Genomic DNA, 27304 nt, shown 5'->3' on the forward strand with positions numbered 1-27304 from the left:
ATACCGACCACCGCCAATATGCCCGGCTCTGCCAGTGGCCACATATTGTGCCCACATGCTGTGTTTGTTTATCTGCGGAATAAATTCAGCGCGGGACTTTTTGAGAAATGAATAATGGAGCAAAATAACCTACCCGCTACCACCTACCCCCTGGTTTTGCATTGGAAAAGAAAAACCAAGGTATAACAATGAAGTACAAAAACGGGTTAGTTTTGTCTTGCATTTATGTCGTTTAAGAATATTACTAACCGGCTAAAGATGGGTTGTCGTTGAACGCCATTGTGGAGATGAAGAAACATTACCATTTTAAATTTGAAAAAAAATACTCAGATGGCATCGGCGACCATCAAAACGTATTCCTTTTTTTTACCAAAATTTTACATAAAAATCAAGGAAATTAATTGCGGTCACCGATGACCGTCATGGCGCTAAGGGAAAAAAATGACGATTTTCGTTATGAGCTACGTGGCGTTAAACGTGTTAACAGAATTTGAAAAACTTCTTTCTGTTATTATTTGATTATTGGCCAGTTGTTTTACAAAACTAAAATAATAACGGAACTTGAATAGAACCTTCAATGAACTTTAAATACAACTATGAAATTTATTGAATTTTTCAAAATTTTTATTTTACTTATTACAGTTAACCCAAAAATTCTATATTTATATTTCGCGAATTTTTGTTCCTGCTGAAAGGGATGAATTGTCTTTCCGCTTTCTTGTAATAATTTTAAATTGTGCCTCACGTCACGTCATCGCGTAATCTTTTATGTTTACTTTTATTTTTCAGTTTTCATATTTCTCTTTTAATTTTATTAGTTGTTAATCTTTAGTTTTTAATTTTTACTTTTTATTTTTTCTGAATTCTGAATGGTGGTTTTAGAACAAGGTGATGTGCCGCAAATATACTGTATATTACGTTTAATGAGTAATTTGTGAAATAACACAAATTAATCAGATAAAATTTACTTACACACGACGGGATTTGAACCCGCGACCTTCAGCTTTCTTATCTTACCTTGACTTTTTCCTTTCGGACTCAACATTGACGGGATGGCCCGAATACTTTGATAAAATCATATTTATTGATTTCATGCATTTTATTTTGTCCTTTGGGCTGATTAACTATTTATTTGCTAACGGTTTTTTGTCTTTCAATGAAGGGGTTGTTTAACGCTGTCTGCTTCAGTATTGGTTTACCTAGTGTTATCTATCTCAAGGTTTGTATACGAGCTGCAAGTTATATGAACAAGTAAGTTCGCTAAGTTGGACTTGTTTTCCTCGGAAGAAACTTCGATACATTATGCATAAAGGACATTTTAATAACTTCTCCGATAAACTGATTCACCCATTATCCAAGTAGATTAACAAAAATCATTCTTATTTGGTCCTACCACGATGTCATTGATTTATTAGCCCGATTCCATCATGCAAGTTACTTGTAGTATTTTTAATAATTGTGTTGTATTTTAGATGTAACTGACAAACCATTTTAGCTCTGTAGTAAGTGTCGAATGTCGAAGATTTAAGAACACATCCATCACGTTTGAACGCCATGTTTTCAGTATGTAGTTTGTTAATTCAGATAAAGCGTCATCTGAACCCATTTATGAAATAGGTGTAGATTTTATAAAATATAAATGTTTTTTTTATTGTTTTGTGTATAATTATCATCGTTTTTAAGGTCAGCATCGCTCGATCAGCCAATTTCGCTTCTTTAACATTTGAGTTAATTTTGAAAATCTATTATTTTTAATAATCAACTAATGTTTATAAGACAAGGATTTTTATGCATAGCTCAAAGGATTATAGGACTAATTATTGCTTATAATAAATTATTATAAGCAATAATTAGTCGCTTGAAGTATCCATAGAAATTAAATTAATCCCGTAGGCGGCATTTATTTTTACTCGGGAGATATTTTCAATTTGTGCGGATATTTCATTTTCTTTGAAAATCTACTTCGCCTAAAACATTAATTAAACAGGTAATTTTATTGATGTACCTCGCCACGCGTAGCTGTGGCTCAGTCTGCCTGTGCAGATAGAGAAATAATAGCGCGTGTTGGTTTTGGGTCCAACAGATGGCGCTGTTTAATAAAACATATTTGTCCAACAGATTTTTATGTTTTTTTTTAAACTATGTTTTTACCTGTCAGGTGAAATCTATATAATATAAGTACAAATACAAACGCGTTGTAGAATGCAACGTTCTATCAACATTTCAAAGCAATCAGTGTAGAACATTCGGTGATTTAAGATTTTGAACAAACGAATATTTACATATTTATTTATATGGATCGACATTTTTTTTTATTTCAAGAATATTATCAGTTTCACAATTTTTTTCTGATGTATTTTCAATATATATTCTTTGTTATCAATCTGACGCGTTTTGTATTTTTCGTCCCGTGTTCGTGCGTGGTTGCATTCGAACAGACGAAAATAAATGGAAAACATTGATTTTAACGTTATTTCATTCAAGCTGACAAAAATAAAAAAAATATGATACTTGATTTTGATTTATTTGAACCCAATGATTAAAGAGATTAATATTAAACATATTTTTTATGTATTCTTTAATTTACTGACGTATTTATAGTAGTTCCTTATATAATCGCCTCCCACTCTCCATTGACCAACCACTAAAAGTAGTTTATTGGTACTTTGTTCTCTTGTTTTATTATACTTTTTGTTTGTTACAATGTTTTTTTTAATAAAATGTTGAATAAATTCAAAAATATAAATCATTTCAACGTAATAATTTTCACTCCTCAAGACGAAATTCCCGACATCAAATTTGTTTGCGAAATACGCGAAGCTTTGCTGAATACTAATTAATTTCATCGAAGCTCAATTAAAAACAATGAACAAATAATGTTGGTATTCTAAACGCGAAACTTTTGCGGTTTTGGTTAAAAATAAAAACAAAGCTTTTGATGATTGAGACAAAGGATATGTGCCATGAACCATTATTCGTAAGAATGCGCGAGCACAACTTGAGTCGCCAATGTTCATACATACTGCAAATCGCATCTACGTACAGCCTTTGTTTTTACCAACACACCAAATGTGCCACGGGCCATCACTAAAGTTCTTACAGTAATGCAATAGTATATTTTTAGTAGAGTGTTTTAAGAACCCTGGGCAGCAAACTTTTCATAGTGAATGCAGTTTTGTCGTAGCTAGACTACAGTTGATACGCTTTCATGACTTACTCCTTTTGATTCTAGAAAGAACCCATGTAAAGACTGGCATTCAATTACATTTATAATCCATGAAAATCAAAAATAGTTAGAGAAAAATAGTTACTTATTTCCCATATCCAAATCGAATAAATATTTATCTACGCCTCTAGTAAACAATTTGCAATATTCAACTCTGAATTGGAACATAATATATTCTGGAATAAAATACTATGATAATCTTACTAACAACTACAATCCCTTTGCGAGACGAGTTTACTTGGGATCTTATCCACTTGAGTGATTTTTTGGCATATTTTCCCATTTTTCAAAAATGTTTTTAGAGATCGCAGATGAGCAGCGAAATCTAGGCGAATTCATTAGCTTTAAATCGCAGTAAGCAGTTTCATATGTTTACAATTAATATTTTGAGTAAAAGTATGAATTAAATAATATTGTAAATGTATCGGCTTGTCATAATGCGCCATATTTATAGAACCTTAAATATGGGATAAACGGCGAAATCTAGGCGGATTCATTGGCTTTATTTATATCGCAGTAAGCAGTTTCATTACCAATCACTCCAGTGGTTATAGATATATTATACATTGGAAGAAGTATTACATTACCAACCAATCCAGTGGTTATTGGTATACATTGGAAAACGTATTTCGATTGCATTTGTTGAATCATGACTCCTAAGCTTAAATCGATTATCGTTTTTTATAATTTTTTTTTTTTTTAAGTTTCGATACATAGGTAGATAATTAACAATTTTACAAAAAACATTACAGTGTACTGTGTAACAAAACATCCCACAAAGGCCAAGCCTGAGCGTGGGTATAAAAGTAATTTTCATCACAATTCTGTGCTAAGAATAAAACATTAAATTAAGGTGAACATTTTCTTTGAAGATAAATAATATAAAATTAAGTTATGAAAATAGAAACGATAAATAAAATTGAAAAAAAAAATTACATGAAATTTGACATTATGAGTGGATGTTTTAAACTAGATATAAAAATAAGATAACTACCTACTAAAGTTTTTAAAAAGAAGAATTTAAAAATGTATATATGTTAATACTCTGCTCTTGGTAGGTAAAATCAAAAACAAACCTGATGTAAGTAGATGACTGTTGACCATATATATAGTATAATATTAAAAGAAAAAAATGTTAACTCGTTGGCTAAAATGCATTGAAATATATATATATATATATGTACCATGTCTTTGGGTAGAACGATTAGATTTTTTTGTGAAATTGTTTAAATAAAGTTTAGACATTGAATGCTGTAGGTTAGTCTCAGGTCCAAAATATTACTTTTTTAGAACAATTGTTTGGAGGGGAAGAAATTTCTAACATGAAAATTTTTAATCAATTACATCCGAAGTAAGATAAAATTAACTTTAATTCGGGTACACTATACACTCCCAAAACACATTTATCGGTGTATCTCTTCAGTGGGGAATTTATTACCAAGTATGCTGCTTGCGGTAGATGCTTAACTTTAGCTGACACTGCCAATATTGGATATGTAATGTAGATACTCGATAACAGAGCCGCAGTAAGCTGAGCTACAAATAGTGGTAAATCGTGGTTATACTATCCTAGAGACAGGTAGAGGTAGCTTTTGCAGATTTCAGGCCCTAAAGCCCTAAACTAAACTACGCTTGTTATTGTTTAGACTAAATCTGTGCAGATTCTACCTTTGTCATCAATACGGTTCACAGTATTTCTAGAACAACTGACGATACTTAAAAAACAAGAATAATTACAATATTATAATATTGGATGGAAACTAGAATAAAAGGAACAATCTTGTCAAAATATAAATGTCAACAAATCATGGATTATGCAACTAAGGCTATTCGGTTATTAGTCAACTCTTTGAGTCATAACGACACATTCCAGAGTGGTAGATATTTCACCCTGGTGAAAGACAACTATTAAGAATTTAAACTTTGGCCTTGTTTAAAATGGCAGTTACCGTCCAGGTACTTCCCAACCTTCCTTTGCCATGCCGTTTTTGCCTCCCCACTTGCTTTAGTCTTCAATCAATATACCATACTTGGGAATGTCATCGTAGTATTGGGTAGGACCCGATTTCAGAATGAGATTGTATGAAGTACTGAGATATTGCAATTAGGTGTCCCACCTCAAATGAGGTGAGGTGTGATGTGTGAGGTCTGAGGTGTGAGATGTGAGATGTCAGGTGTGAGGTGTGAGGTGTGAGGTGTGGGGTGAGAGATGTGAGGTGTGAGGTCTTAGGTGTGAGATGTGAGATGTGAGGTGTGAGGTGTGAGGTGTGAGGTGATAGGTGTGAGGTGATAGATGTGAGGTGTGAGGTGTGAGGTGTGAGGTGTGAGGTGTGAGGTGTGAGGTGTGAGGTGTGAGGTGTGAGGGTTAGGTGTTACATGGGACATTTGTAGTGCATCTTGTATGTGTTACTCAACACTGTGCCATAGTAAAATTAGGTGTCCCACCTCAAATGAGGTGAGGTGTGATGTGTGAGGTCTGAGGCGTGAGATGTGAGATGTCAGGTGTGAGGTGTGAGGTGTGAGGTGTGGGGTGAGAGATGTGAGGTGTGAGGTCTTAGGTGTGAGATGTGAGATGTGAGGTGTGAGGTGTGAGGTGTGGGGTGATAGATGTGAGGTGTGAGGTGTGAGGAGTGAGGAGTGAGGTGTGAGGTGTGAGGTGTGAGGTGTGAGGTGTGAGGTGTGAGGTGTGAGGCGTGAGGCGTGAGGTGTGAGGTGTGAGGTGTGAGGTGTGAGGTGTGAGGTGTGAGGTGTGAGGTGTGAGGTGTGAGGTGTTAGGTGTGAGGTGTGAGGTGTGAGGTGTGAGGTGTGAGGTGTGAGGTGTGAGGTGTGAGGTGTGAGGTGTGAGGTGTGAGGTGTGAGGTGTGAGGTGTGAGGTGTGAGGTGTGAGGTGTGAGGTGTGAGGTGTGAGGTGTGAGGTGTGAGGGTTAGGTGTTACATGGGACATTTGTAGTGCATCTTGTATGTGTTACTCAACACTGTGCCATAGTAAAATTAGGTGTCCCACCTCAAATGAGGTGAGGTGTGATGTGTGAGGTCTGAGGCGTGAGATGTGAGATGTCAGGTGTGAGGTGTGAGGTGTGAGGTGTGGGGTGAGAGATGTGAGGTGTGAGGTCTTAGGTGTGAGATGTGAGATGTGAGGTGTGAGGTGTGAGGTGTGAGGTGTGAGGTGTGAGGTGTGAGGTGTGAGGTGTGGGGTGATAGATGTGAGGTGTGAGGAGTGAGGAGTGAGGTGTGAGGTGTGAGGTGTGAGGTGTGAGGTGTGAGGTGTGAGGTGTGTGGTGTGAGGTGTGAGGTGTGAGGTGTGAGGCGTGAGGCGTGAGGCGTGAGGCGTGAGGTGTGAGGTGTGAGGTGTGAGGTGTGAGGTGTGAGGTGTGAGGTGTGAGGTGTGAGGTGTGAGGTGTGAGGTGTGAGGTGTGAGGTGTGAGGTGTGAGGTGTGAGGTGTGAGGTGTGAGGGTTAGGTGTTACATGGGACATTTGTAGTGCATCTTGTATGTGGTACTCAACACTGTGCCATAGTACCACTGGCTCCGGACAGTTTAAACTCTTATTCTGCCGTATTTGCATTGTGAAAGATTCTGCGAAGAATCAATTGGATTTTTCTTTTTAATCTCCTCTAAATAGTACAAAACATTTCGATTTTAGACCCACTTTTGTTCAGTAACAATGTACTGAATATACCCATCTCCACCGACCGAAACGCGAAGAAGTATACACACAGAAACACACTACAAAGTTTGGAATAGCCTATTCAATAGTTTGAGTAAAGTAAAACAACCAAAATGAAAGCGCGGTAAAAGGATAATAAACAAAATGTGAACTATCATCCCCATAGCCTACGGAGCCTTCAGCGGGGGGTATTTGCCAACGGCAATAAACAACCCCATGAAATATGGATAGGGGCTGAAGGGTGCTAAAGTGAATTAACTTTCATGGGATCAGTCGGGAGACTGCGGCCTGATCTATATGGAGACTGGATACTATTCAAGCCTTAATTATCTCTTTGAACAACTAAAGTTTGACCAGATAAATATATTGTGATCATACTGAGTTGACACAAACAATTCCGTAGTACATTATTTTGATGTATCTCACAAGGTTTAGCCAGCGTTAGCAACGTTAGGAACTCTAAAACTATATTTTTTAAGACTTGTTACAAAACATCGAATTTCCACTACTTTCTATAAATTTAATACTCATGATTACATATATAAACCTTTCGGAAAAATCTCTAAATGATAGTAACAACATTATCAAAATCCGTTGCGTAGTTTAGAAGAACTAAGGAAACAAACAGACAGACGCGGAAAGCGGCCTTGATTTATACTATTTAGAGATTTAAAAATGCCCAAATGTGTTATTATTAATGGTGTAAAAAATATCAAATTTAGGAAACAAGCCTGAACTTTGTTAACTCGATTTGGGATTTGTAGTCAATTATTTTACATAGTCAGCAATTAATTTAATTTAATTATTTTAAAAATGACTAGTAATTATTTAGCAGATTTCATTTTTGAGGACAGAATAATGCGAGTTACCGTAACAGAACAGAAAACGATCACCCCCCCACTCCGCAATACTTGGTTTGTCCTCCTTTCCCCGATCGACTGGTCTAGCATTTTGAATGTCTATAGCAAATGCAAACTACAATATTTATTTATTTATTTCACGCCTATTAAGGCTTTTACATACATATATATATATATATATAGCCGTGTAAAATAAAATATTTATTATATAGAATAAAATATTTACGAAATTATACATGAAATAGTGCTATTTATGAAAATAGAAAATATTTATTTATTTATTTCACGCCTATTAAGGCTTTTACATACATATATATATATGTGTGTAAAATAAAATATTTATTATATAGAATAAAATATTTACGAAATTATACATGAAAATAGTGCAGGCGACTATTTAAAACAATTGCAGAAAAATAACTATAAAGTCAAAATATCACTGAACTTGATCTACACAGCATGCAGGCACAAAACAGAAAAAAATCCAAAATATTTTTTTCTGTTTCAGTTGACAAAATTATTATGTGTTAGTCAAATCAAATTAAATACCTTTATTAAATTATTCCACTACTTGATGAAAAAAAAATCAATAGGGTATGCTTATATATTGAAATTGATGTACAAAATACTCGTATATCAACAACATCGTAGAATTTCTTTCCTAGCTGTTGAATCCGTCGCATAGGAGTGTGATATTGGGACGTTGATATAGAATTGCTACAATAATATGGTAGGTACTGTCTTGTAACCGACCTGCTTGGAGTATGAAGAGAGATTACATATAATAAATCAGGGGTATCAAACATTGAATTAATAATTTTATACAAACAGGTTAAATCGGAAATAATTTTGCGATCAGATAATTTTTTTAAATTTAATGAACAAAGTACGTTATCTTAATTTAGGTTTTCTCGAGGAATGCCCATTTTAAAATTTACATATCTTTTGTATTCTTTCAATCGCATGTGAATGAACCTCATAATTTGGGGACCAAACCGTGGAATTGTATTCTACATGACTCCTTACTAGTGACATACATAATGTTTTTACAGTATTTACATTATTGAAATTACTAGATACCCTTAAAATAAATCCCAACATTTTCTAAGCTTTATTGGTTATTATTTCCATATGCTTGATAAAGTTAAGTTTCGTGTCAAACCAAATGCCTAAGTCAATTATTTCCGAGAAATATTACTTCATTTTGAACAGCGCTCCACTCAAACTCTTTACTCAAAAACTTTAGCCAAATCATCTCAAAAAAAAATAATATCATATACATGACAGTAAAATTATTATAGTAATAATTATTGCACAGATTTGATATTATGGCATTGTAATTATATTCAGTTCAGATACATCAAACGGCTATATAGTTATGTATTACCGACTGCCTACAATGTTTACCTGAGACTTATATAAAAAAGATCAAAATTTTTAAAAAATTACGCTGAATTCCTATTTGATGATAGTGTTTGTTCAGACTTTAGCCAAGAATCAAACCAAACGAAAATGCCACCTGTATCTGTATTGAGTAATTGAAATATCCGACAGATGTCTCCCCTAAGGGCAATAATTCTGATTATAATACATTCAAATGAATTAGGTTATAAATAGGCTTGCAAGCCCATTTTCTTCCTCTTCTCTCTCTAAATAACTGATCAATAACAACCATGAAATAATTAAGGAATTCGAGGGTCGTTGTTTTTTGTTACCAGTGATGTGTGTTTTTAAAGAATAAAACTTATCAATTATATTTCTTGGTATCATTAATTTAACGAGGCCATTACTGTAACATATGGTCCAATCGAGCCGCATCGTGCACCAGAAAGCCGAAATATGAACCAGCAAAAAACCAAGAAGATGCAGATCATCATCAGATAAGTATCCCAACGCCATCCTATCAAAACTGTGACCGAATCCCGAATCTTTCCTATTTCAAATTATCCCAAATGAAATATTTAAATATGCAACAAAGATTAAAAAAAATTATTGTTGTTTCTGATTTTTCAGTTGCATAAAATTTTAATAGCTACCTACATTGCAAATTGATACGATTATTGTTAAATGAGCATCTCAATTGTAAGAATTTTGTCATTGGATTTATTTAATTAAAAATAATTTACGCGAATATTCAAAATTACCGGGTAAAATCTCGCTACAAAATAATTTCAGCGAATTTCTGATTTAAAAAGTTGTCAGTGGTGAGTGGTTCAGTGGTTGTTCTGATTTAAAAGGTTGTCAGCCCTGGCACTAACAAGCATTTTTACTAACACCGCCGTGTTTTCATTCGTAAACTGTCAGTTGTTTGAGGTTAAAAGTTAAATTGTTTATTATTTACCATTAAAGATGGAAAAGTTAAAGCAGTTAATCAACAAGCGTGGAGTTTTGAAAGCGAAATTGACAAGGTTTAATGATATTTTAAAGACACTCGATAAAACGGAACTAGAATTACGTTATCAAAAGGTCGAAAAATTGTTAGATGACTTTGAAAAAATTCAATCTCAAATCGAAGAACTTTCGGATGACGAGGCAGAACACGTAAGTCAACGTGAATCCTTTGAAAATCAATATTTCTCTGTACTTGCATTAGCAAAAGGTTTATTGAATTCAGTAAATCATGAAAAATGTGAAATTAAATTACCAACTTTGAAACTTATTGAATTTCATGGTGAAATTACTGAGTATGCTAAATTCGCTGAGACTTTTAAAGCATTGGTTCATCAAAATAATATGTTAAACAATTCTCAAAAATTCTTTTATTTACAATCGTGCCTTAAAAAAGGCGCAGCTAAATTGATTGCCTCCTTGACCATATCGCACGACAATTACGAATCTGCGTGGCAGATACTGCAGGAACGTTACGCGAATAAAAAAATAATAGTTCATAGGCATGTTGCATCTTTATTTCAGTTAAAAGATATGAAACAAGAATGTCCAGTCGCGTTAAGGCATATTATTGATCAGGCTAATATAAATTTAGAAGCGTTAAAAAATCTAGGATTACATGTTGATTCCTGGGACGCGATTATGATATATTTAATATCTAATAAATTGGATGGATCAACTCGTAGATTTTGGGAAGAGCAGCCAATAGATGGTGCACTCCCAACGTTGAAAGAATTTATTACATGTCTAACCAAACGTGTTGAGGTACTGGAGTTCACAAATTTGCAAGAAAAAAGGCCTACCTACAAGAATGTTACAACACGTGATGATCGCAAGAAAGATTTGTCTGTCTCATTGATAGCAACCAAACACGGATGCATCCTATGTAAAGAAAATCATCCAGTGTATTATTGTAAAAAATTTCTCAAATTAAATATCCAGGGAAGATTAGAATTTTTAAGAAAGGCCCGAGCCTGTTTCAAATGTTTGAGGGTAGGACATTTTACACAAGATTGCAAAAATAAATTCAAATGTAAAATCTGTGCAAGTGATCAACATAATACTTTGATACATGTTAATGAATTAAATAGTGAAAACACAAATGAAGAGGCACACAGCTCGACATCAGTGGCAAATCATACGGTGTTAAATAAAAATGAAAAGATAATTTTATTATCTACAGCGATCGTGAATATCGTAGGTAGCGACAACCGTTTACACAAAGCGAGGGTATTATTGGATTCAGGCGCCCAATCGAATTTCATAAGAGAGAGTTTTGCAAAAAAATTAAAAATTAAAAACAGAAAAAATAAATATGCCGGTGTCTGGAATACAAAATCGCATCACACATATCAATCGAAGAGTTACAATTGACATGTTAGCAGTGAATAGTGATTATAATAAGAAAATTTCTTGTTTAGTATTGCAGGCTATAACAACCGACCTACCCCAAATGACCTTCAGGAAACAAGAGTTGAAGATCCCATCTGGCTTGCAACTAGCGGATAAGGATTTCAATGTCACGTCTCCAATTGACATCCTGTTGGGTGCGGAAGTTTTTTGGGAAATAATGAATAATGATCGAATACGCTTAACGGAGGGCGGGCCAACTATTCAAAGGACTGAACTCGGTTGGATTGTTTCCGGAGCGATCGACATCATCACTAAAACAAGGCCAGTATCAATTAATTGTAATCTAGCCATTAATAAAATAGGTAACCAGATGGAAAGATTCTGGAAACTAGAAGAGGTGGATGCCATGAAACCTCAGAATTTTGAAGAAAAGGCTTGCGAAGTCAACTTTACAGAGTGTCATAGTAGAGACACGGAGGGCAGATTTACGGTAGCCTTGCCAACCCGCCCTTGTATAGACCAACTAGGGAGTTCTTTGTCAATGGCTGAAAAAAGGTTTCATACATTGGAAAGAAAATTTTCCACCAATAAAGAATTGAAATGTCAATATAGCATGTTTATGAGAGAATATTTACAATTGGGTCATATGGAAGAGTGCCGAAAATCCGAATGCGATGCGAGATCATATTTTTTACCACATCATGCGGTGATGAAGGAGTCAAGCACCACTACTAAAGTTCGCGTGGTGTTCGATGGATCGGCAAAAACATCTTCTGGTATTTCCCTTAATGATGCTCTGATGGTCGGACCTAACATACAAAAGGATTTAAATATGCAAATTTTACATTTCAGAAAACATCCTGTAGTCATAACTGCGGACATAGAGAAAATGTACCGTCAGATAAACGTGCAGGAAAGCGACCGCAATCTACAGAAAATTGTTTGGCGCTTTTCACAGGATGAGGATTTGAAGCATTACAAGCTAAGGACAGTGACTTATGGATTAGGACCGTCATCTTTCCTGGCGACAAGATGCCTGAAGCAAATAGGTATTGAAAATAGACTTTCATTTCCTATAGCAAGCAATGTCATTGAAAATGACTTTTACATGGACGACCTATTAACGGGAAGAAATGACGTTGAATCGTGCCAGCTTCTAAAACAACAGGTAATCAGTTTACTAAAATCTGCAGGGATGAATCTAAGAAAATGGAGATCGAACGTGGCAGAATTATCTTCCGAACCAGGTCAAGATATGCAAGGATTGATATCTAAAGAACCCCAAGAAGAAAAAATACTAGGATTAATCTGGAACAGTGAGTTTGATTACTTTTCATATGTAGTGAAAAAACCAGTATGTACCGTACAAAGCAAACGGCGGATATTGTCAAGTATCGCCTCAACGTTCGATCCTTTAGGACTGCTAGGACCAGTAACGGTTGTAGCAAAACTAATTATGCAGAGATTATGGATATCTAAGACTTCCTGGGACGAAGAAATACCCGAGGGAATATTAAAAGATTGGGAAAATTACATGAAAAATTTATCTCAAATAAACCTGTTGAAAATAAAGAGAAGAATCTTGTGGGGTCAAAACAGCCTGCAAATCCATGGTTTTTGCGACGCATCAGAAAAGGCCTACGGAGCCTGTGCGTATCTAGTATCCAGGGACGCCGAGGGTAAGATGCACTCTCAGTTAATATCTTCCAGGTCCAGGATAGCGCCATTAAAAAACATATCCCTGCCAAAATTGGAACTTTGTGGTGCGGTGCTGTTAACGAAATTATTAAAAAACATCAAAGAAGCGCTCAACATGGTTGAGGTGGATACATACTACTGGTGTGACTCTACCATCGTACTATGCTGGATAAGAGGACAGCCAGCTAGATGGAATACCTTTGTGGCCAACAGGGTTGCCGAGATACAAGAGGCCGGCGATCCCGCCCATTGGCGACATGTTTCATCGCAGGAAAACGCCGCTGATATTTTATCAAGAGGAGTTACAGCAAACAAACTATTACAAGCAGATATTTGGTGGAAGGGTCCGGATTGGCTAATAAGAGAGGCCGATCACTGGCCGAAGCCAGAAAATTCCTGTATAAATCCTCCAGAGATAAAAACCAAGGCGGTATGCGTGTCTACTAATGTCACGGAGTGGGACATCTTTTCAAAATTTTCCTCTCTCAACAAGCTAAAGAGAGTAACTGCATATATATTGCGTTTCTTTAATAATTGTAACACAAAAAACTGTAAATTAACCGGGAGGTTAAGCGTGCCGGAGCTGGAAAATACATTGCATCGTCTAATAGCAATAATTTAACGCTACCATTTTAAGGATGAGTTCAGGGCTTTGAGTAATAAATGTTCACTGGATAAACGTAGCGTTATTTTGTCGCTTAATCCATTTATAAATAATGGATTAATTTGTGTCGGGGGCAGGCTAACAAAGGCGAAACATTTATCATACCAGCAACGACACCCAATAATTTTACCAAAAAATAATAAGTTAACAGAATTAATTATTCGACATCTTCATTATGTACATTTACATGCAGGGACACAAACTTTGTTATCTCTAGTGAGATTACAGTTCTGGCCGATTGCCGGAAAAACCACTGTTAAGCAAATATTACATAAATGTATAGTATGTTTCAGAAAAAATCCAGTAACCAGTCAAGTTATCATGGGTGACTTGCCGGAAAACAGAATAACACCTAGCAGGCCGTTCGAGGTTACCGGGATTGATTACGCAGGTCCTATCATGATGAAAAGCGGTATCACCAGGAAGGCTCCATTGGTGAAATCTTATTTATGCATTTTTGTTTGTTTCTCAACGAAAGCTGTGCATTTGGAACTGGTAACGGACCTCACCACTGACAACTTTTTAAATTGTTTAAAACGTTTCATTGCGCGGAGGGGCAAACCCTTTAAAATATATTCAGATAATGCGACCAATTTTAAGGGAGCATATAATCAACTGAGAGAATTGTATGATAAGTTAAAGAAATCTGATGACAAGATTCAAAAATATTTAGCTGATTTGTCAATACTGTGGGGATTTATTCCACCACGGTCACCGAATTTCGCTGGACTCTGGGAAGCAGCAGTGAAATCCGCCAAATATCATTTAAAAAGAATAACCGATAATTCAAGTTTAACCTTTGAACAATTATATACTTTATTGTGTCAGGTAGAATGCTGTTTAAATTCACGTCCGCTCACTCCTCTGTCCAACGATCCGACTGACCTGAATCCTTTGACTCCAAATCATTTCCTGATTGGCGGAGGGATAGCTTCTATCTCTGAGAAGGATGTTCGGGAGATACAATATAATCGATTGAATCAATATCAAAAATTAAATGCACTGATTCAAACATTTTGGTGCAGGTGGAAACTGGAATATCTTGCAGAATTACAAAGACGTACCAAATGGAAGGAAGACAAGGGCCTCAGGACTGTTGAAAGGGACGACATGGTCATACTAAAGGAGGACAACCTGCCGCCTAATATGTGGAAACTAGCCAGGATCCTAGCTACTCACCCTGGAGCTGACGGGAAAGTGCGGGTGGTTACCCTCAAAACCGCACAAGGAACATTTAAGAGACCTATCAGCAAAATATGTTTATTACCCATGGAAAGGGATTCAAGCATTGCTACAGGGACGCCCGATGTACCCCCCGGACTGAATAAATAAGTTCCTGCAGTCATAAACAAGAGAAAAATCAACAAACCACCTGAAGGATGACCTTGGACCATCAAATTTTTGCTAGCAGTCATAAAAAGGAGAAGAATTAGCAACCTACCTGAAGGATGACCTTGGACCATCAAATTTTTGCTAGCAGTCATAAGAAGGAGAAGAATTAGCAACCTACCTGAAGGATGACCTAGGAACATCGAATTAACTTGTTCATATTATGATTCTCTTATTTTAGAACTTTTTGTTCATATTCATCTCATGATTGTTTTTCAAATTAATTTGTCCATATTTATATTATGTTTATTTTTCAAATTATTTTTTGTTTATATTATGGTTATTTTTAAAAAATTATTTTTTGTTTATGTGTAAAAAAAAATAAATTCTTCCGTGCCCTGGCAGCATGTTCAGACTTTAGCCAAGAATCAAACCAAACGAAAATGCCACCTGTATCTGTATTGAGTAATTGAAATATCCGACAGATGTCTCCCCTAAGGGCAATAATTCTGATTATAATACATTCAAATGAATTAGGTTATAAATAGGCTTGCAAGCCCATTTTCTTCCTCTTCTCTCTCTAAATAACGGATCAATAACAACCATGAAATAATTAAGGAATTCGAGGGTCGTTGTTTTTTGTTACCAGTGATGTGTGTTTTTAAAGAATAAAACTTATCAATTATATTTCTTGGTATCATTAATTTAACGAGACCATTACTGTAACAGTGTTGTATTTCATTTTAGTGAAACACCAACCTCAGAAAATTTCACTTTTTGTTTTCGGCAATGAATGAATGCAAATCTTGGAAGCGGAAATTAACACACTTTCCGACATCCGATCAAGCTGAAACTCGTCAGATAGACTCGTTATCGCTGACAACGTATTCAATCAACGATGGTAATCACGAAATGAAATAAATGTCAGTCCTACCCGATCGCGATTTGGCGTAGTTGTTATCGCGGTTGACTCTAGTCCCTGGGGAGGAAGTGAAAAATCCTCAAAAAATCTTTTTTTTTTTAAATACGATCTATTTATAAAAATAGATGTATTATGTAAGAAAAAACTCGTATCCTAAAAAATAAAACACTTACGTCATATTTATGAAAGTCCAACAACCTTTTCAAGATAATTTAACAGAATAAACCAAGGATTTTTTTTTTGATTTTCCCAGCACGAGATACTCGTATTTCAGAGGTTTCGCAGATTCCTTGGAATAATTTGCATATTTCTACGAGAAGAAATGCAGAACACAAGTGCATTTCTTTTTGGCTTTCTTATTGCATGCTGTATTCAATTACTTATGCTTGTAGTTCTTCACCAAGGCAGCCAAGAATAATAATAATAATACTTTATTCCAGAATGTGTGCAGGGGTAGGGCAATGAAATACTTTCCATATTTTGGAAAAATGTGGAATAACAAAGGAAAAATTAATATTTTAAATAAAATAAAAAATTTAAACATTTAAACATAAAACATGATAAGTAGACATTCTGTGACATTATTGATAAGATTAAATAAAATTAACAATTATTAGGCAATTAATACACTTGTCTTAATTGAGTATTTACAACTAAACAGTTTGAAAATTGCCTTAAAAATATTAGTAACCTCTCCCAACATGGCAGTTCAAGTTATCTAGCTTTTGAATATTGTATTTTCTCCGTAAGCTCACGTATTTACCACACTTAAGTTTTAATTAAAACATAAGCTTTTCCTGAATTACGCGCTTTCACGCTAATAATCATTATAAACTGCATATTTTTACGTGTCACGAAAAATTATTAATTGCATATTTTAACTAACATGTCACGAAAAAATTAAATTAAATATAGATATAGAAAGAGAAATGCAACCAAATGTTTAAGAGATGAAAAAACATTTATTTCAGACATAAATACATATAATTAATACGTTATGTATAGGAAACTATGTTATTGAAATTTAAAGTGTACATTTTTTTTTTTTTTTTTTAAAAACAAATTCAATTTATTCAATAAACAAATTTACAATGTGTGATATACATATATATATTTCACTACTAATAAGATAAGATATTATGATATGATTAATATTTATTATTTTTCAATGTTCTCCCATAATAAGCAATTGCTTGTGTGTATGGGATGAGGTATTATTAGTTTAGTTTCTTAGATTTTTATTTTATTTTTTTATTTTTTTTTGGTTTTTCTTTTATTTTTTTTTTTTTTTTTTAATTTAGTTTAGGTTTTCAGTATATTTTTTTAATTGTGTTTTGAATTCTTTGAAACTATCATTTAGTGATCTTATATTTTCTGGCAATTTATTGAAGAAATTTGTTCCTAATTCAAATAATTCAAATAATTTTATGGTTTTTTCTTGGGATATTAATTGATCTTATTTGGATTGAAAGGAAGATTTAATGCTGCTTACGGTTTAATATCTCTCAGCAGATATCACAAAATCTTTTGAAATATGGATTTATTTATGTGAAGCTGAAACTAGCCACGTTGCTGTGGCTCTGTCTGTCAGTGCAGATAGACAAAAATAGCGTGTTGCTTTTGCGTCCAACATATTGCGCTGTTTTTTAAATCATGTTATAACCTATAACAGGTAATAAATATATAATAAAATAAAAACACGCGCGTATTCAATTGTAACGTTGTGTTAAAATTTCAAAGCAATTGGTGAATAACTTTCGGAGATATAAGATTTGTAAGAAAATAACATTTTCATTTATTTATTTAACGCCTAGATAGCTTTTACGTGTAGGAAGTACAGCTTTAAGATGCCAGATAATTTTGAAAATAAGAAGAAATACTATAAATAAGATTAAAATATATAAAAAAATACAACAAAGAAAAAAAAAAAATTGGCGATTAAATGGATTTACAAAAATACAAAATGGTTTAAGAGCAGTGTTGAAATACAAATTGTATGTGAAACGCAAAATTCGCCAAATTAACATTAAATGACATTGAATGAATAATTAACATTAACATGTCAATATCACTTATTGATTATCCGATAGTGTGAAGCCGCTGTATAGGAGAATGGGCAATATAGTTGCGTTTGCTGTAGTAGAATAGTGTTGTTATTGTGGGTGTGTGTAGGTTTATGAGTTGCAGGAGTTCGCATCATATTATATCTCTACACAAATAACAACACCATTCTATTACAGCAAACGCAACTGTATTTCCCACTCCCCTATACAGCGGAGTGGGCAATAGAGTAGTTAGAATTGAAGTTATTTTAACGTTTGCTGTAGTAGAATAGTGTTGTTATTGTGGGTGTGTGTAGGTTTATGAGTTGCAGGAGTTCGCATCATATTATATCTCTACACAAATAACAACACTATTCTATTACAGCAAACGCAACTGTATTTCCCACTCCCCTATACAGCGGAGTGGGCAATAGAGTAGTTAGAATTGAGGTTATTTTAACGTTTGCTGTAGTAGAAAAGTGTTGTTATTGTGGGTGTAGGTTTATGAGTTGCAGGAGTTCGCATTATATTATATCTACACAAATTCAATTCATTCAAAATTATTAAGTCACCAATTGACAGCCCTGGACTATGTACATCAATTTATATGAATGTACCTGCCAGACAAACTCCAAGCAAAAACACTTTTAAATGTTAAAATAACCTCAATTCTAACTACTCTATTTTTTCACCAATTCCAAGAATTCATCAACTTGCAAACAAACGCTTTGAATTTATTGATATATTTGGTGTTGATTATTTTGTTGGTTTCAAAAGGCAATTTCAAAAAGAAGAATTCGCCAAAAACTGTCCGAAAAAACTGCAATCACCATTTATAACTCCATTATTGCTCCACATTTTAATTACTGCTCAATTATCCTTTTCCTGTGTAACGACCGAGAGCAAAATAAATTTCAAATTCTCCAAAATAGGGCGATGAGAACAATACTCAGACGAAATAGGTATTCAAAAGTAAATAAAATGTTAAACGAACTAAATTGGCTAACGGTGAAACAGATGTTGAGCTTGAACACGATGATATTTTTACACAAAATAGTAAACAACCTGCTACCCAAATATTTTTCGAATAAAATTGTATACAACAAGGACATACACAAACATAAAACTAGGACGTGCAATCGAATCAGGCTACCAAAGAAGGACAAAGCGAATACCCAGAATAGTATATTATATAAAGGGATGAAATACTATAACGCACTGCCGGAAAACCTTAAGTCTGCCCCAATTGAAAAGTTCAAGATGTTGTGTAGGAGCCACATCAAGCAAGAAAAAAAACATAGTATATTTATATGTAATAATTAATTAGTCATTTGTAAACTTAAATGTACAAATAACTAAAATAAAATCAATAAATAAAATAAAAATAAATAAAATTAATTTCAGACCTATTGGCTCGTTATGAACTCATTTCTTGTCTTTGTTTTATTAAATCTTGTCTCTACATATTAATTACTGTATGTATGTACGAACATACTTGATTTATATATTGTTATTTTTTGTAGTTGTTTTAAAAATAAAAACCTTCTGGTGGCACTGTATTATGCAGTAAATTATGTACAATATAAGCCCATCAGGGCGTTTAAACCAATAAATAAATTTATGAAATAATTAAAAACACTTTGTTTTTACCACGATAATCTTTATTAAAAAATCAACATGTTTCGAGAACGATGTTTTCTTCATCAGGACATTAAATGTACTTAAAACTAAATTATCAAGTATAGAAAAACATGTGTAGGTAGAAATGGACCTAGTGGGGGGGAGGTGCTTAGAAGATCAAAAACAAAAAATTACAATGGAAATATGTTTAAGATCCCTGGTATTCACAAAATTAATTTGATTATTATAAATATTTAAATTTTTATTTCATTTTTCCTAATTTCTAATATTTCTGAAAGATAAAAGAGAGAAAGGTGTTTTTATTAATTCCATTAATAAAATGGTGCCACAAAGTGAATTTGCAAAATTTTGAAGAAGCAATAAATAAATAGTTAAATACTTCTACTTGTACCTTTTAACATATCTATTTATGTCATCTCACCACACAGCAACCCATAAGATGACATAGGCCCTGAGGGAAATTATTTTTATCAGGGCCTTCCTATGTGGGGTGTAAAGAAAAAAAACTTAATCTGCTCTTTCATAGATGGCGCTTATTTAATTATTTTAGAGAAAAAAGTCCTTTTTGCAAGTTATGCTTTAAAATAATGAGATGAATTATTTGTGTTATTATTTAATGTGATAAAGTCTTGTCAAGAAAGGCATACAAATATAATATTGGATTAAATCAACGATACAATAGTTTATTCGTATCCTTTCTTGAAAGAATTGTTCATATTTCTATTTATTCATATTCTATTATGGAGAGTGTACGGTCGTAAACAAATAAGTCATCTGAATATCTTAAAGCATAATATGCAAACAGTATTTTCATGTAAAATAATTAAATTAGCGTTATCTATGAACGTAAGGATTATAACTTATGTAACGTTTACCCTTAATTTCTCTGATATGTTTTTACTAAAACAGTTTTCCAATAAGCTTCCAGTAACTGCCCTTTTCGTTGCCTTATAGTGTACATTGGCTCTGAAGTGCCATCATAAATGTGAGTACATAGATCAATCATGAACCATGATGTTAGTTTACCGAGAATTGCCAATCAGGAAATAATGTAAGATATGATGAATTCAGGACTCTCACGACGCTTTGAAGGAGAGCCTCTCAAATTGCCTTCTGATCTAAACAATCATTTCATTTTTTTTCATCGGTTTCATTATGACACGTAGGTCTTCGATATTATTTTAGAGACTTGCATTAGATTCTTTTAGTGACGAAATCAATTCATTAGAGCTTAATTTTAAATGAAAACTAATAAAAAAATGTTCTAGCAGAATAAAACTTCATTTCTAATACACTTTAACATAAGAAACTTCTGTGGCTTGACTACAATTAACTTGTATATTTATATCTATCACTGCATATTATATAAAAAGCTGTTTGTTTCTTACAAAATAAATAAATAAATGATGAAAAATTTGCGGCGTACCAAAAAAACTGGCTGCCTGTTTAGATGTATTTTAAATTATGGAGATTTTTCTGTATTCGTAATAGAAATGATTTGAAACATTCATTTTTAATTAGTCTGATTTACATTAATTACATTACTTTACTCTATTCTCTGTACTCTCTATAATATTGAAATGTTTATTATTTATTTGTGGTCAGTAAATGTATGTGTTTATATTCCGTTTATTATTTGTTTAAACATAAGCCCATGGGAAAATTTTGTTGATTTGCATACACATAATCAATTAAATTTTCCATCTAGAATGCAGTGGGCCTTGATTTGTAATTTAATTCTGTTTGCATTCAATTTGGAAGCTTCTGCGGGTGTTTATTTCCACTAATTGTACTAACATACATTATCATGTTATCATATAATGCCATTGGCAGGGGTGGGGTATTTTTGGCGTTAAATTTAAATATAAAAAGTACCATTGTCTTCGTTATATTTTACGGAACTTAACGATCTTCAATACTAACAACCAAATTAAATATGTAGATTTTTGGTGTCACTCTACTTTATAAAATTTAAGAAAAAAAAATGTGGATTATAAAATAGACCACTTAAAAAACATTCCACAAAAAAATTTTAAAACAGAAAAAGAATTGCGAATCTCACGACGCCAGGGCTCATAGATAGCTCACAGTGAAAATTTTAATAGACTTGACTTATTCCACGTTAGCTGGACGCAAACAAATGATGGCATATGGGGTCCATTTAAAATAATGTGCGAATTGTTTTAACAGACCTTTTCGATATATTCAAAACCCTCTTCGTCTTGCACCAAAGCAAAATAATTAGATGTTAAAATAAAATATGTATATTTGAGCATCATGTTAAAACATTATAAGTATTTATTATACTTATATACATTGGTACAAATTATAAATCTTAATATTATCTGCAATAAAATTTTGACTTGAATTAACTTTCAAAAATTTTATTCGTCTTCTGTAACAATCTGTATACCACTATTTTTGTTTTAAATTTTCCATTCTTTTTATTTTTATAAACATTTTTTTTCTTTTAAAATTTTTTAACAAATATTTGTAGGGGTTTATTTATCTGCTGCTAATATTAATCCGCTTCAGTTATTGTTTAATATTGTCTGGTTAATTATCACCATGCTTGTCTGTATTTTCTCATTTAAATTAAATATAAGATGGAATATTTGCTTACAAATATGTACTCATACTTACAACATCTACTAGGTACTTTTACATTGTTGTAATCAATCTTATAGATTAATATGTATTATATTTAGACCCGCTGCAGCTACACACAATACCGTATTTACCCTACTGAAATTTAATGAATGCAACCACTCTTTTCTGCTTATACTAATATATACCTTTATACTACTAATTCTAATGCATTCAAATAAATAAATAAATAATTACATAAATTATAAACTATACTTACACTTTTCAATTTACACTGAACCCGTTAGATTTCATAACTTAAACTCCCTTAATTAACCGGTTAGTTAAATTCTTGAAGACGTTGTTTAATTTTTAAGCAAATCAGGCAGAGCTGAACTTGCCTAAACTTACTATTTAATAAAACATTATATGCCGTGAAGATCAACACGAAAAAACTGATTTCTTTAATTTGCCCATATGCATAATCATTCTATAATTAGAAAAAAATCCCCAATTCTACGTATACCAGTGTCAGCACTGTATAACACAAAATTTTCTAATGTAGACATTCTTAGCAATAACCTTCAGATACAAATAAAAGAGAAATAACACGTACGATCATAAATTAATATGTGAATTTGGAATGTATCAGGAGCATCTCCTATCCTAGCCCTATATTCCTTTTCTTCTCCCCTTTACCTACTAATTAGCTTAAATATACTATAAAACTCCCATTTCTAAGCAACTTTAACGTAAGAAATGTTTTTGGCTTTTTAATATGCATGTATTATATGAGCTGTTTGTTTCTTTCGAATAAATAAAAGAATAAAAATTTGTAATATTTATGATTTTTTAAATATTTATATTGAGGGATCAGTAGGATTTATAGGCCCTGTTAGGAGTTCTACCGAGCCGAACCCTCTGATATCAAAATATCTGGAGTCGGTGAATTATTTTCCCATTTGATCTCTGGTGAGTTGATATGTTGTTCTTGTATTGTTTTGTATTTATTTTGCTTATATAATGCATTTGCATAATGTTGATTGACTAGATGATCATTTGTGGAAAAGTGTGTGGAAGGGTTTAGTTTTTCCTGTGGGGAAGATTTAACCCGGAAATAAAATCGGAAGTTAAAAAAAGTGTAAGATCTCACACATAGAAAGCAATAGATTTGTCCACTGTGTTACCAATAGATGGTATTTAGCTGTCTAGTATTGTAGAGACTATATGATAAATAAGGTGGCAACTTCAAGGTCGGGATCCAGATTATTCCAACCACCTGCTAAATAAGATATCATACCCCATTGTGAATAATAATAATAATATTTTGCTGATTTATACGGCACAGTTTTCTTGAAAAATCGCCTAAAGGGCGCTGTATAAATATATATATGTAATAATGAATATTACTGGCTTACAACTAAGATTCGTAATAAAAACTAGTGACTTACGACTAAGGCTTATAGCTACTGTCTTGCTTACATCTAAAAATCTAAAAATTATCACATAAGTCCAAGTGTTTTATTGAAGCCGGAGTTTTATTGAATAATAACAATTATATACAATAATAATCACAAAATGGCAAATCAAAGATTTTTCCGGGCTTAATTATTAAATCAATGTGCATAAGTTATAACATCCCACACGGAGAAAAAAATATTTTATCAAGATAAAAATGTGACTGCATGACCATTTTTTTTAAATAAAATATTAGTCATTCAGAATATATTTGAACACGTGTTCACGCAGGTGGTCTTTTTTAAATAAATATAATGGACGAGATGCAAAAATAGTATTATTTTTAAAATACGTATTCCGACTTCCTCACAACATATTCGTTCTTTACTGATAGTTTTTTTATGAAATTCGTCAATTCTTCAGTTGTTCTTTACAGGCCTTTAGTCCTATTTTTAACAGGAAAACGAATTTTTTTACCAGATTTTAATAAATTAGCAATATTTCATATCAGTAGGTTTTCTTCGTGCAGTGTCAATTGATTAATCCATATAATAGTTTTCCTTTTTGATGAAAGTTTACAAATGCATTATTATTTACATTACTTTATTGATTTACAAATAGTTTCGAACGCTGTAGTCGGTTGGTAATGCGATATTGATGTAATTTAATTCGCATTTATCCTACCACGCCCCCCTATCTCTTGTACAGCCGCGAAGTACAGTATATCATGTTCGATTCTCATATAATTGAGTTCAATAGTAATTTTCACTCAATCGAGTATTCTGTATGTACACCATACATTGCAAACTCGATGCTCATGCAATTGGCATGTACCTGTACAGTGTTATGTACGATGAAGAAGTATGTGCAGATTTCAGCAACCAGCGATACACTCTAGCAGTTAACAAAGCAAATTGCAGAGGCCCGCCCGTCAGTCAAAGCTCATAATGATCGGGATGGGCCGGCATTAGACAATTTAATTTGGCTGCCACGGCGCTCGCTGACTGTGCTCACTCAAAACCTCCTAGATCACAAGGCCGGGACACTCATTCGAAGCAGCCTCCTAACTTGTATGGGATTTCACAAAATTAATTAATTAATTTTTTTTTCTTTGATTTATTCTTTTTTTAACATAACTCAAAATGTTTTAATGTTTAAAAAAAAAATTTTTTTTTTTTTAAATGTTCCCATACAAGTTAGGAGGCTGATTTGACTCTCAGCCTTGTGCTCTAGGAGGTTTTGGTTTACTTCACTGTTTCTGTTCACCACTGCGCAAGTTCGCTGTTCAAGCGTGGTTTGGGAGATTACTCTGTTTGATTATTATTAGCCGCTAGCATATGTATCAAGGCTCCGTTATAAGCGTTGAAAAAGAAGAAGATGTTTTGAAAGGGTATGTTTTGAAATGTAAATGCTAATGTTAGAGGGAGCGCGCTAATTATAGACCTGCGCGTTCAACACGCTCTTGTGTCCTGTTCAGGGTTGATCAATGCAAAACGAACTCTTAGGACGGGTTGTTTCGGAGAATTTGAACAATTCATCAAATTTCAACGCTCGTTTTCAAGTTCTGTGAAAGATTTTTTCAAGTTCTGTTTTTATTTCAGTTTTGTCAAGCAACTATGCTACAATGATATAACAACAGAACTTTAATAAGTCTTTCACAGATCCCAAAAATGAACGTTGAAATTTGATGAATTGTTCAAATTCTCCGAAACAACCCGTCCTAAGAAGAGTTCTTGCCTTAACAGACTATGCTATAATTACAATAGCGTATTATCCAAGGTTGATATTTTCAGTTGCGAACTTACCAAATACAAGAGGTCCATAAAATAATATTTCTCTGATGGTTTGTGAATAATGTTTATCTCTCTATTATGATTTGATTAATATTTACAACCTCTCTCCATGGCTATAAATGTATTGTTTTGTCAATTTTTCGTTTAATACAATCTTTTGTTTTGTATATATTTTTTAATTCATATTCCTTTCCTACAAATTTAATTTACTTATTCCATAATATGCCGTCTCAGTAGAGGTAAAGTCACAAGGAGGAAATCCATAATTGGTTTTATTTTGGCCATATAATACTTCTGTACAAACTGATTAAATTTAAACTGTCGATTTTTCCAGAATTAATAAAGAAAAAAAATATACAAAAAAACGAATAAAATGAATAGGCGTAAGCGAAAACATTATATATATATTTTTTTTTTAATGAAAGACAAACATTCCCAGGTTACGAATAACCCAAGAATGTTTGAAAATCTCCTACTACCACCACAGAAAGCCGAAAATGTTGATTGTGTTGTGATGGAGGACTTAGCCAGCCGAGGAATCGAACACGCGACGCTCGGGTGAAACCCAAGCGCTATGCCCACTCAACCACTGACCGGTCTTATTTGTGTCTTATTTGTGTCTTATTTAAAATAGAGCAGAAATGTCTCGACCAATGTCTGAAGTGGCATTTAAACAAACGCTGCGATATTTTTCATACCTATAAAATGTTAAATAACAGAATCAGATGTGTTTTTATTAATTTTCGGAGCGTACTTTGCGATTATTTTCTACAGAAGAAATTTCTTATAATTACTTTTTCGGCTGATCAGATGTATAAAGATAATCTTTAAAAATAACATACATAAGAGCTTAAAAAATAAAGGTGTTCAAGGGAAATATGTTATAATGGAGTCTGCCCACATAACCGGAGCATACCATGATCGTATTATTAACGTATCAGACACGAAAAGATAGACGACACGCACTGCAACGGATCAACAGCTTTCTATGCCCGTATGTATTCTAGCCGTGGATTTATTGACGTTCCGGGCTTGACGCGCTACGGTGTTGGTCGGTGACGGAACTGTCTTGTAAGTGTTTTTCATATTAAAAGAGGCTGCCCACATAACTGGAGCATACCATGACCGTACTATGAACGTGTCAGGCACGAAAAGAAATACGACACCCACTACTATACCCACTACAACGGATCGACAACATTCTATGCCCGTGCGTATGTGTGCACGGAGCGTATAGACACGGGCAAAATTTACTAAAAAAATATTCACAAAAAGACTACGAGATGATTATAAGTTAATAAATCATTTTTTTGGTTATTGTGTGATATTTTATATTGGGTCAAAGATTACTTTGAAAAATTGTGAAGACAACTACGCATTGAAATAATTTTTTTACGTTTTTCAGAACACGCGAGTACCTAGTATGTTTCTCCCAGGTCGCAAGCGATATTTGAAAATAGTAAGTTTGGAGCGAAACGACCCGTCTTCTCGAGAATCTGTTCATCCGATACAAATCTATACCAAAGGGAAACGAATGTAACAATGGAAGGTTTCGGTATCACTTCCTTATACACCCGAATGGAGGTTGCTCTTTTCAAAAAGAAATACATGATATCTGTATAAATAAAAGGTAATGTCCATACGTGTATGCTCTATACAGTCTATACATTCAATACT

The 27304-nt window shown here is 33.4% G+C and overlaps 1 protein-coding gene across 6 annotated transcripts; it reads left to right on the forward strand.

Annotated features, from left to right (window-relative positions):
• Window positions 1–10059: 10059 nt before the first annotated feature.
• Window positions 10060–15806, forward strand: LOC149416860 (uncharacterized). 6 transcript variants are annotated; one of them, XR_016303388.1, is made up of 3 exons: window positions 10060–10294; window positions 11563–11815; window positions 12347–12616. XR_016303388.1 is itself a non-coding variant. In XM_089640661.1 (2 exons), the coding sequence occupies exons 1-2, from the start codon at window positions 10236–10238 to the stop codon at window positions 15186–15188; spliced, it is 366 nt and encodes a 121-aa protein (XP_089496787.1). In that variant the 5' UTR covers window positions 10060–10235; the 3' UTR covers window positions 15189–15806. The 6 variants fall into 6 exon arrangements, 2 of the variants coding, with proteins under 2 accessions (XP_089496787.1, XP_089496788.1); XR_016303386.1 differs by lacking the exons at window positions 11563–11815; window positions 12347–12616 and adding an exon at window positions 14140–15806; XM_089640661.1 differs by lacking the exons at window positions 11563–11815; window positions 12347–12616 and adding an exon at window positions 14882–15806.
• The last annotated feature ends 11498 nt before the right edge of the window (window positions 15807–27304 follow it).

Source organism: Hesperophylax consimilis, chromosome 16 (assembly GCF_061612785.1).
Source record: "Hesperophylax consimilis isolate HC1 chromosome 16, BYU_Hcon_1.0, whole genome shotgun sequence".
Classification (NCBI taxonomy): domain Eukaryota; kingdom Metazoa; phylum Arthropoda; class Insecta; order Trichoptera; family Limnephilidae; genus Hesperophylax; species Hesperophylax consimilis.